Genomic DNA, 12,966 nt, shown 5'->3' with positions numbered 1-12,966 from the left:
ATAATGATAATATCATAGTAATAACAATGCATAATAGTAATAACGCAAGCACATCATTTCCAAGAGCAATGAAGGTTTAATTCTTGTGATTATTCAGACATTGGAATAAAACATAAATAAAATAAAAACCATGCATCCAAATACAACAGTGAATGAAGTGGACTCTCAGGCTCTGTCAGCAAAAGTTATTTAAAGTCATTTAAATATTAAACATTTGGTTCAAAATGTTGGTGAAGTTATTATGTAATCAAACATGCAAACACAACAGGCAGTACTGAGGTCAGCAAAAATGATTGAGGTCATGTCCATGCATCGTATGATAGGCCAATAATGAATTATTGTGACAGGCCTAACAACAGCCAGGGGAGAGTGAGAGGCATCCTAGGACAGATGATAGTCCAACATATGATTAGGACATGAACAAGAGAATCTAAAAGAGACGCAGTGGTTTTCAGAAACTATGCAGTATTTCTGTGGACACGAGAAAGATTAGACTATAGAGGTCAGCAGCTGTCACAAAACAACATGATACTGTGGCATTAGGCAGGTCATAATACACTGAGGTTTGTCTCAGTTTGGTGTGAGGTGGTGACCCACAGTGTCAGACGTTGAAAAGCCCTGCAGCTCTGTGCCATACAGCTGCATTGTTGCTCAAGGACTTACTAAAAATACATCAATGAGCCACACTGTTGCACTGTTTGCTAAAAATTACAGCATTCAGCTGTTATTGGAAATCACTGAGCCTTCTCTTGAGAACTGGGACCAATCATGTCCCACCCAAAAAAAAGAAACAAACCCTGAAAAAAGAAAAGAAATATAATAGAAATAATACCAACTCTTAATTCCATTTTTTGGTGAAAATTGTATTCTTCTGTTCTTTAAGGGTTTATACAGTATATATGATGTAATTTACGAAATGTTTTGGTTTGCTTTAATGTTTTTTTTTTTTCTAAACTTGCTCTGTGTCAGAAAACACCCTTCTCTCAGACAAGAATTCACAACTTCAAATAATTTAAAAATGTGTTGAAAGCCTTCAAAATCTAAAACTAACAATACTGATAACATAGTGTCAACATGTGCTATTATAATCATCTTTGGTTTAAAAAATGTTTTTAATGAAAATGTTGGACCTTTAAAGTTGTATCAGATTAAACAAAACTGATTTAATCAGGCATAAAAAGAGTCAGCTATACCCTAAGGACCCCTGTCTCACTTCCTGGTTTATAAAAGTCAGGAATACTGCTCAAGCACTGGGAAACTTTGTATTTTTAGACAAAATTAATTAAATGATATTTCTATCAGATGTGTCTCAACCATATCATGTCGACTCTGTAGTCCTTCTAAAGCAAAGCTAAATAATAATTATGGTTAACAAATCTGTATTTTAATTAGCATTAAGAGAAGTCTGAGGCACTTTAAAAAATAAAATGGTTGCTCACTATGACTATGCTGAGAAATAAAAAATAAAAACATTTTGTCAACTCCGTCAGAGTTTCTATCAGACAGAGTTGATATCTACATTTGATAAAAAAAAATTTCATCAGTAGGAGGTTGAAAGTTGAATAGCCAAGAGTTTGATCTTTTAAAATATACAGTATTTCCCAGCATAATTGAATAGTAAAAATCAAAATCCTCTCAAAATACAGTTTTGTCCCATTTCTCAAGAGTGAGTGATCCATATTTTGAGGTGTTTTTAAAGAATTACATCAGTAGGAACCAGTGGGCTTAGACATTCTACCCACAACACCCAACATAATATTTTCTTTCATTCTGAGCTACAGCGGATGTTCCTCAGACTCATCTATACTGAATTATGACCTGATTGTGATGAGCAAGACTTTATTTTTATGTATGAATGCAGCTTCATGTGCAAAACCTTATGAATATTTCATGTCATTTTGTAACAGTTGTAATTAGAACCTGTTGGTTTTTGTGGGTTTTTTATGTTTGGTGTGAAACTGAGTGCTGAATATGATTTTAATCAAAAATAAAAAATAATTAATCAGAATACATATAAATACAGCTCTCATAAAAATTTACAGTCATGGCAGCATGGTTACATCATTGTAACAGTCCATAATACTCACCAACAGTCTTAAAAGTCATTTTTCTGACTATTTAACTGTAGGCTCTGTGATGTATCACTTATTAAGCTCCATGGGATTATGGGAAATGTGGTTGTTAAAGGCTGCTGAAAAGCAACATATTTGACAAACAAAGATATTATAATTTCAATCATTTAAAAATCTGCATCTAGACATAAGAAGTGAAAGACACAACATGCTTTTGAGTCATGTTAGGTTCCAGCACTGATTTTTTTAAATTGTTAGTGGTGTTACAAATTCCAATATGATTTCTTGTGGGGGAACTATAGAAACAACTTCTTTTTTCAGCAGGTGGAAATACCTGACGCTCTGCTGGCACAATCATCTGTAGATGCTTCTGTGTTCAGTTTGACTATTCTAACTATGTTTTCCTCTGGTGGTATCATTGTCCTGACTAGTGACTAACTACACGGCATGCACTTTGTTTTCTTATTCTTTCTGTCTCTCTTAAAGCTGTAGTAAGCGACTCAGGAGAAACCCGGTCTCATTCCCAGGGTGTCAAAAATGGATGTTTTGGGTTGGTGACTTGGGCCATGCCACCGACGAAAAGCACAGTTATTAGACGAGCTGGAAATGAAAGTAAACAATCTGCAAGCTTTCTCCTGAATCACTAACTGTACCTTTAAGTATTTGATGACATCCTTGTGCCGTAAGCCCGCTGCATATGAATAAATAAACTTTCAGTTTGTCTAAGCCTTCCCATAGCTGTTGTCAGACATTTGACACCAGAATGAGTGATTTCTTTGGGTCATATCAATCTATAGCGCAGGGTCAACATGAATGGCACACAGGCATTTGGGGTGTGTCCAACTCCACTGTGCTCTTACATGGCACACAATCTGGATGTGAAGTTGTTTAGATGTGTTTAGGATGCAGGGAGTGTCATCTTCCGTTCCCCTTAAGAGTCAGGTGAGCCTGTCTGTGGCACACTGCTATTCAAATGATGATTCAGTAAGTTTGAGAAGCAAACAGAGATGCTGAAATGACCCACAGGTAGTGAAGCAGGCACTGTGGTTAACTTGGTGGACTGGGTCATAAAAACGACATATAAAAACAATAAAACTAACATTATGATTAATATGATGGGCTGCAGGTGGATGGAGTAGGACGGAGTGTTTCCCCGTGTCATAACTCTGTTTGTGTGTGTGTGTGCGTGTGTGTGTGTGTGTGTGTGTGTGTGTCTGAGAGCTTTTGGATGTATAGAATAACACAGAACATGAATTATCAGATCCTGTCAGATTGAAACAGTGATGTTACAGATCTGTACATAAATTGACAGTGTCTCTGTCTTATGTGCACAGTTTCATCCTAGTTCACCCACCTGCAACCATCTTCCATTAATCAGAATATTAATTTTCATGACTCATGGATTAACTGCAGTGTCCTAGTAGCAGAGTATATGTGTGTTGTGAACCCGCCTATGTAGTCTCATCTTACTGTCTGAATAATGTGTCCTTTAAATATCAGGAAAATACTGTTTCATTGACTGTAGAACAGGTTTTTGTTGGTTAGTGGTGCAGTTGTTTTCTGCTGCCTCACGATAACAATGCACCTGACCACACTTCATTTTAAGACCAACAGACCCATGGGTGCACAGAGGGGCGCAAGTACATTTGCTACCTACACAACGTGGGCTCTGGGCAAGAATAACAAGTACATTGGTCAGAAAATAGCAATGACAGCTGCGCTGTGTGCAGCTTTGCGTCAGGCAGAAGGTAGAGCTCTTAAGCTAAATTTGGTCACATGCACTAATTTTCTTCAGACCACACAAACAGTATACAAACATCCATCATTTTTCTTTTTAGTTGGAGCATAAGCAAATGATAATACACTATAATGAGAAATATTCTTCCATCTATTGTCATTTTAAAGACAAGTTTATTTTACAAATCAAAATGGTTTCAGGGCTTCTGGTGTGTTTTTGCTCTTGGTTTAGTCAGAGGAAAATGAGGACTTAAAGGACTAGACATTTTTTATTGATTGATGTTTTAATACCGATATTCACATTTCTTAGTTTAATATTTAATGTCCATGAGCTTCAAAGGCTGCATTGCCTGCTGACATAATGTATTACAATGTATGGATTAACATATCTTGTATATTCATGAATTAAATAATAATAAGGAGAGGGAAGACCAGCTTCAGTACTGCAAGCCAGCGTGCATCACATTACTGCTGTTTACACACATCATTAATGTGTGTGTGTGTGTGTGTATGTGTGTGTGTGTGTGTTCACTGTGAGCAGGGCAGAATGACTGCAGTGCAGCAGGAGGAACTACAGGAGCAACAGGAGCACTTTGTGCTAAGAAGACTAATGTCAGTCAGAAAGCAGGACTCCAGTTTCACAGTACAGACTCCTGGTGCTGCAGACTCCTGCTGCAGCCAAAGGTGCTGGTGTCACTGTGTAGTGTTGCACTTTGCAAGTACACACACTCTGGAGTCCTGAGGAATGCTGGGGAGAGGAAGAGGGGCCAAGGAGCAAAGAGCTTTCTGGAAAATGTGGTTTTATTTAGGGGAACACTAGCTCTGGTTTACTGCACTACTGTCACTGTTGAGTTCATTGAACAGTGATGAAAATAACTGCAAATATTATGCTGAACATTGATATTAATATTATTTATCATCAATTCTCATTCAAATCATATCGTTTTATTCCACTAAAACTCTTAAAATGTATTGAGGTGTAATGCATGTACTTGAGAAAAAAATGTTTGCCCCCTTTGTTGAATTAAAGAGATTATTTTCTCAGAAATCTGAGATAAAGCTTTTGTCAAGTCAATGCATTATGCTTTCTTCTAAGTCACTACTGAACCAATTTGAACTTTACACTGAACCCAATAAAGCTAGTTTTAGGCTTGGTGAGTGACAGATTACATGGAACGGGATTATGTAATCTGGACACAACAAAATGTAACTGTATTCCATTACAGTTGCAGTTAAAAAAGACGTAATCAGATTACAGATACATTCAGTAAAAATGGGGATTATTAGTAAGATTACAATTTTAAAATAAAGAACAATATACTACCCTGCACAGCTGGACAAACTAATAAACCTAACAACGAACATAAAACTCTGAGAGCTACAACGATTAACCTGTTATAAATCAACTACTGAATTAACCTGCATCTATTTTGATTAATGATTAATCATTCTGGGTCAATTTTAAAGGCAAATAGTCCAAATTCTCTGATTTTAGCTTCTTAAATGTGAATATTTTCTGGTTTATTTACTCCTATCTGACAGTAAACTGCAAATTTTTGAGTTGTGGACAAAACAAGACATTTGAGGACGTCATCTTGGACTTTGATCAACATTTTTTGCCATTTTCTGACATTTTGTGGACCAAACAACTAATCAATTAACTGAGAAAATAATCAACCAATTAATCAATGATGAAAATAATCCTAAATTGCAGGATTAAAAATATTAGCCTAAACAGTTTCACCATATTTTATATTGAAAAAATCTAAAAGCAATGGAAAGTGATCAAGTTATATTACTTTAATATTGTGATACTTGGATTTACTGACTTCATTTTGAACAGGTAACTAATAACTGTATCAGAATATTTTTAAAGTAACCCTCCCAAGATGTACAGTCTAGAAATGTGAAGTCACATGAAATCAAATTCAGTTTAGAGCACAACAGAAACACACTACAGAATCTAAAGGACTGACATGTTTTTGTGACTTTTGCAGGTTTGTTCAGTTGTGTCTGTAAGATGCAGCTGTTTTGGAAGCAGTTAACCTGTGAATGGGGAGCGTTTGATTTGTTGCACCAGAGCAGCCACTCTAAACACAAAGCGTCAATAGTGCACCCGATCAGGTTTAATTAGGTGTGAGAGCCCAAATCATAATCCTGATGATTATTTCATTAGACAGCTCTGGGTGATGGTGATTATATGATCAGCTGGGGATGTTACTATGACAGTGATAGATTGATATTTGAACACAGAGTACCTTTAAAAACTGCTCAGATGAAGTGATGGATGGATGGATGACAAACTCTAGTTTGTAGACTCTCAGGTGACATTATTCCTACATCTCTGTAGATGAATCAGTGTTGTTGAATGAAATGATCCGGCTGGTGTCTCCCTCTCTCTTCCTGTTTGCATCTGTTGTGTTGATCTTTCTGTCTGTGCTGTTTGGTCTCTCTGTTTAGCTGCTTCTCTCTGTATTTTTCTCTGTCTGACTTTCCGTCTTTTGTAACTCACCTCTCTTTTCTCTCTTCCTCTCGTCTCTGTCTCTGTCTCTCTACCAGACGGCCCAGGGCGGCGGCCATCGCACCTTACTGTACGGACACGCTGTCCTGCTGCGACACTCCTACAGCGGAATGGTCAGTGAACACACACACACACACACACACACACACACACACACACACACACACACACACACACACACACACTTAACAATGAAACAGTAAACTCTACCAAAAAAAACGTAGACTTACCATCATTATTAAAGGACATTCTGTCAGTCATACAAGGGGATTTATATCATCTAACACAAAAAATACCTTTTAATAATAAATAATTTGAATGATTTTGAGTATATTTTTGATTTTTTAGGACAGTGGTAATACATACCCTTTTTTCCAACTTAAACTCAACACAGAACACATTCTCCACTTATCAAAAAGGGATATAAGCAAAAAAAATCAATCAATAAATGAATGAATAAATTAAAATATACGAACATCCTGAACATTTGTGTACACTCTTAGAAACAAGGGTTACAAAAGGTTTCTTCCTGAAGTGCTGAGGTTTCTACTCAGAACCCTTTTCTTCCAAAGAACCATTTTTGGAAGAAAGAGTTCTTCAAGGATTGTTGAAATCCTTGAAGAACTCTTTCAGTCAAGAGTTCTTTGTACCATAATATAAAAGGGGTCTTCCCAGAACCCCTTGGGTGGGTTCTAGATAAAACCTTTGGAATATTAAAGGGTTCTTGGTAGAACCCCCTGGATGGGTTCTTTATAAAACACTTGGAATATAAAAAAAAGTTCTAGTAGACCGCCCCCACCCCCCAAATGGGTTCTAGATAAAAAACCCTTGAAATATAAAAGGATTCTTGATTGCACCCCTCAGGTGTGTTCTAGATATAAAGTAAAATCCCCTGAGTTGGTTCTGGACAAAACCCATGGATATAAAAGGTTTCCAGTAGATCCCTGTGGATCTTCTGGGTGAAACCTTTCACAGATTGTTCTAAGTCTAGCTCTTAATTTGTGGTTTTCCATAGAACCTTTATAAAAGGTTCTGACAGGAAGTAGTGATAATGTACTGACTGATTGAACTGTGTTTCTCTGTGTAGTACCTGTGCTGTCTGTCCACCTCCCGCTCATCCACAGACAAACTGGCTTTTGATGTTGGACTGCAGGAAGATACCACAGGTAGGAGAATAAAAAATACTATTCTACTGTTTTTATAAACTTCTGCTGTGTAGCCAGACTTTATTCAAACCTACCAAACTTTATTTTAAAGCTACAGTAATCATTGTTTTATTTCAAGGAAGTGATACACAGAGAGTTCCCAGAGGAAAAGAGTGTATTTCTCACAATTATTTTTTCTTTCTCTCATGAGGAGTAAATCAGATTCTTATTTTGAGCTCACTGAAGTCTCATCTGTTTCTCCTAAACCCATTCTTAGGAGAAAGAAGGAGCAAAACAAAATAAAAGCAGGTGATCTTTTACTGAGCTCAGAGGTGTCTCTGAGGTTTCCCCCTGATGACTGATGAGCAACAAAACTTTAGTTTGATCACTGAAACAAATTTAAGATCTCATTTAAGACAACTGAGTTTTCCTTTAGATCTCACTGTTATCTCAAGAGCTGATTATTTATGTAAGACAAATTTAAGATGGGTGCAGTGAGACAAACAAAGAAAATTTTAAGATCTTCAATTGGGCTCAAATTAGTCTTGAGCTGAACTGAATTTAAGAAGTATAAGAAGATGGTCAAAGTCTCATATTAGTCTTAAATTGAACCCATTTATGTCTAGGAGGCACAGGCTGGACAAAGATGAGATCTTATTTTGGAAATTTCCTTTCCTGTGGTTTATCACCCAGCTCTGCAGCTCCTCACACAGAGCTTTGTAGCATCTTATAACTTGTTGTCTTGGTGTTGTGTACTTGTTGTGGGTTCAGTCTCAGCACTCTCATCAAGCTTGTTTGCAGCAGCAGCAGGCAGCAGTTTCCAGTGAAAAACCATCTGCACACTACCTGCTCAGCAGCAAACAGCAGACACACACAGACAGAGACTAGCAGGTGAACACAGTGGAGCATTTAGCAGCTAAAGAGCCAGATATTCTTCTCAGCAGTTGGTGGAGAGCAGAAATAAAGTAAAAGGAGAAGGAATGTTTGATGTCATCAGGTGGACACAAACACCAAATTACTCCAAATTAATGCTAATGTTGTTCTGTGTCTGCTGGTGTGTAACTATGTAACTATTTGGAAAAGCATCAGCCATATCAGCTTTGTATAACCATAATGTTAAAGGTATGTACTGTATGTTGCTTGTTGATTAATGCAGCTTTAAAATCAGTGTAGTACCTACAGTAGATGGTGGTTGGCACACCTGCAAGCAGTGTGTAGGAAGCTAAGCAAAGTGCTGCTGTGGACAGGGTCAGCAGCAAAATGTGGGTGTAGACACCTAAAAGAAATCTATATCAGTGTAAGTGTACACTATCTTTAGAATATTTTCACCACTTTAGCTTGCCATCAGACAGATAAGCCCCACGAGCAGACACAGGTGAACGACACCGTCTCCCCCTCCTCCCACCCTCCCTAACGTTAAGTTACAAACATGCCTTCAGCAACGCTCTCAGTCCAAATCAGCCCAGCAGTTCACTTCAGCTCACTTCAGTTCCAACAACCTGACACAGAAGTGTCACCGTCCTCTGGCTCTGGTGTCTCGAACATGTATGGACATGTCCAATAAAGCTGCTAGACAGAGCGTCCATGTTTCAGGTGGTTTTCAGGTTGTTTCTGTCATTTTTTTTTAACAAAAACATTTGCTGATTCCAGCTTGTTAAATGTGAGTATTGCTGCTTTTCTATGTCATTTCTGACAGTAAATACAGAGTCTTTGGGTTGTAGACTGTCAGTTGGACAAAAGAATCAATTTAAAGTGAGAATTTTCACGTTTTTGACATTTTATAGACTAAACAATTAAGACAAAGACCATAAAGCGTCATTCTGACCTTTGACTTCCACACTCTATTATCTCTTATAATAAATACCAGACTAAGAGATTAATCAATTTATTCTGTTAATAACACAATAATGTAAATTTCATAAGATATATTTATATATTTTATCAATATCCATACCATCATGTGTAGTAAACCATAATGATTGTATATACTCACAGCAGTATTTTTCTGTAGGATAATAACCAGTGATCTGATTCAAATTTTAGATTCATCTAGAATTACTAAGAGCGAGCAACAGTAAATGTATTTTATAAGATTATAAACATTATTTTAACATAACAAAAAATAATCACAGCCTATGGGAAAAGGCTGGAAACGAGTACAAAAATAAAACCAAAAGTTGGAAACATTGCTGTTTGTAATAAATAAAGGTACTTTGTTTCAACATTTGAGAGCTTTAACACAAAAATTCAGTGAGTTATTAGTGCTGAGACAGAAAGTGTTACAACCATCCCTGGTCTCCCCTACTTCATTTTTAATTGAGTCTAATTAATTGATCATTTGTATTTTAATGATGGGAAATCAGAAATTGAAGCAACTGTGCAAACAGTAACAATATAACAACAGCAATTTCTGTGGGGTCAGTATGACCACCTATGGCCAAAATAGGTAAAAATTATCACATATTCTTTGCATTTTGTAAAAATGATAAATGCAATTACAGGCACTTCTAGGAAAAGTCAGCAGCATTGTATTTTTGAATTCAACATTTTTTACACATATAAATTTGAAAAATGGCCGCTTCAGTCTTACAATTAATCCATAATGAAAGTATAGTCAAGTGTGGCCCTAGGTTACATTAGCATTGAGTTGGCTTCATCCTGCTCCAGTTTGGAATCTTAGCTGCAGCTTACTTTCATTATGTCCATATCATGTCTGTAATCAGACTGTTGACTGCAGTTGTCAGTGTTCTGATGCTGTCAGGTTGTTTCTGTCTGTTTATAACAGATACAATCTGACTCCTGACATGCTGCTGCTTCTCCACACTGGTTTTCACTTTAGAACAAAGTCAGAACAATAAGTTGCTGCAGAACACTGTCTGCCCTGTTCTTGTTCTTGACCTGCTTCTGTAAAGATGATGCAAATTACAGTACACGCAGAACAGCTGCAAGACAAATCTGGGCTACTAAACTGGCCCACAGGCTGAGGTGATACAGGAGGTAGTATTACAGGATGCTGTGTTGCTTCATGAGTCACATTCCAGCTTTATTTTCCTCAGCTATTGTTTGCTTTTTTGTGTATTTTCTTATGTGTGTGTGTGTGTGTGTGTGTGTGTGTGTGTGTGTGTGTGTGTGTGTGTGTGTAGGCGAGGCTTGCTGGTGGACCATCCATCCAGCATCAAAGCAGCGTTCAGAGGGAGAGAAGGTTCGAGTGGGAGATGATCTCATCCTGGTCAGCGTCTCCTCTGAAAGATATTTGGTCAGTAGCAGCTGTGAGTGGGAACGTGTGAGGAGAGGGGGCTCTAATATTACTATCACTTTCTTTTCTTTTCTTTTCTTTTCTTTTCTTTTCTTTTCTTTTGTCTTTCCCTTATTATTTTCCTTATCTCCTTCATTCCTCTCTCATGTTCTTTGCACTGGTTCTTCCCTTTGCTCCATAACCTCTGTTTATTTTTGTTCATGGTGAGAGTCTTACTAAGAATAAATAAAGTGTGATAGAAAAAATGTTTAAGACTGCCAGTCATACACATACACAGCAGCCAGGGGAATATTCATTAATATACATTAGAGTCTTCTGCTGGACCAAATCCATTATTTGACACATCCTTAGTAACGGTTGAGGAATTTGACTGGTCTAAAACCATATGAATTTATTCTAAACCCTGGGTGAGAATTGGTGGTGGGTCGGGGGTGGGGGATTTTCCTCTCTCTGCTTTTGATATGCCCATTCATTTTTTATCCCCAGTAGGGTTACATGTTATCCCTGCTTCTGGTCAGACTGAAAAAATGAAATGCTTTTTTCTGTATCAACCAGCAGATAAGGCATATTAGCCTTTTAAAAAACAAGTTCCTCCTTGGATCCTGGATCGTCATGAGTGGACCGAGTGGATCAAACTTTTATATATGGCTTGTATATGATGATTGTGCCTCACACATGGAGAAACACAGTAAATCCAGTTGTCCCTTCCATCATCAAGTATACTGTAAAAACAAAAAAGAAAACTCAAAATTTAAAGGCAACTTACTGCAATAGATTTTTGAGTTTTGTGCCCAAGTCAGACTGAAGTTTTGAAAAAGTCAGCAACTGCTATTGAGATCATTTTCTTTCCTTCTTTAGACAAACTTGAATCTTTTAGTTTTAGAGACCCTCCTGGCTCAAAATGACCCCTGTATGTCTGTTATTTAAAAAAATAAAGACATTATAATAGTGATTTAGATCGAATAATTATTTTAGCGGGGAAGAACAAACAATTATACATTTCATGTTTGAAATATCTTTATTTGCCACTTTGTCACCAACATATACATTTCACTGATAACACTGATATTGACTCGCAGTGTGTCTGTAGTGTAACTGTAGACTCTGGCATGCTACGCAGTAGGTATTAGGTATAATGTCTCCCAGGTTTAGGTTTAGGCACCACTTAGATTTGGGAAAAGATCATGATTTGTCTCTTCCATGCAGGTGTAAATAGCCACATGTCTATTCCTCCGTGCAAGTAGCATGGCTGGCTATTGACACCTGGGTGCTAACAGCATCTGCTGTAAAAATAATGACTTGTGGTAACCAAAAACAAGATATTTAATGAATACCTGGAATATTAAATGATAAAATACAATTATTTCAAAGATAAAGCAAAGAAACACTCAGAAATGCCTGAAATCACATGAGTGCATCAAGTCCATGTTGTGCATTAGAGGGGTAGTAATACAAAAATTATTTTTATTCAAATAAAAATAAAAAGGATTTGTGATGATCAAAATCCACAGGCTGCAGGTTACTTACTGGCCTAACAATGTATGAAAAACTTTTATGATGTAATACTGGGCTGCAAAATACACATCAAAACCTCATTTTACCTGAGACATACTGCCACAGGGTCTGATGGGTCCTCTGAAGTTCATTACAGATGTACTCTTTGATGATCACCAGGAAACCATAATGGTAAACCATATGACAACCTGAGTAAATATGTCAACAACTTTTGTGAAAAACGAGTGTTGGATTTGACTACACTCCCCTGGTCTTTGAAGACTCCGGTGAACCTATGTCCTCTTGGTTTTCTTTTTGTTTCTCTGCACAATGTAGCTGCTGACACAGTGATAGTGTGCAGCACATGCTTGGCACTGCTGTTTACAGAACGTTACCAGTCATCAGTGTGGATGCTGACATGGTTATCGTTATAGTTATTGTTGTAGTTATCATTCGTGGTGTGGACGGCCCTGAACTCAGTCATTTCACAACATTTTGCTGCATTCTCTTCAAAGGATCCTCTCTTCTTTATGTCTCTCTCTCTGTTCTGCCTTTTTTTGTCTTGACTGTCCATCCTCTGGTCACCCGCCGTATCGAATGCAAAAAGCTCTGCTGACCACGTACTGACTGACCAATTGCACGCTCTGATGCGTGTGGTGCACAGCGGACTCTCTGGTGTCCAGACCAGATGTGTCCTTCTGAATCTCTATATACAGGAACATCCTCCAGTGTTTGTCTGTG

At 37.4% G+C, this 12,966-nt stretch overlaps 1 protein-coding gene across 1 annotated transcript in view; it reads left to right on the top strand.

Annotated features, from left to right (window-relative positions):
* The window catches only part of ryr2a (ryanodine receptor 2a (cardiac)), a 239,346-nt gene that overhangs the window by 98,651 nt on the left and 127,729 nt on the right, over positions 1-12,966 (top strand). Inside the window, exons 4-6 of the mRNA XM_084740136.1 lie at positions 6,369-6,443; positions 7,418-7,496; positions 10,619-10,731. Coding sequence (XP_084596262.1) covers positions 6,369-6,443; positions 7,418-7,496; positions 10,619-10,731 — 267 coding nt within the window. The remainder of the gene's footprint in view (positions 1-6,368; positions 6,444-7,417; positions 7,497-10,618; positions 10,732-12,966) is intronic.

This window comes from Lutjanus erythropterus, chromosome 17 (assembly GCF_056507025.1).
Source record: "Lutjanus erythropterus isolate fLutEry1 chromosome 17, fLutEry1.hap2, whole genome shotgun sequence".
NCBI classification, from domain to species: domain Eukaryota; kingdom Metazoa; phylum Chordata; class Actinopteri; order Lutjaniformes; family Lutjanidae; genus Lutjanus; species Lutjanus erythropterus.
This window is presented reverse-complemented; position numbering and strand designations above follow the sequence as displayed.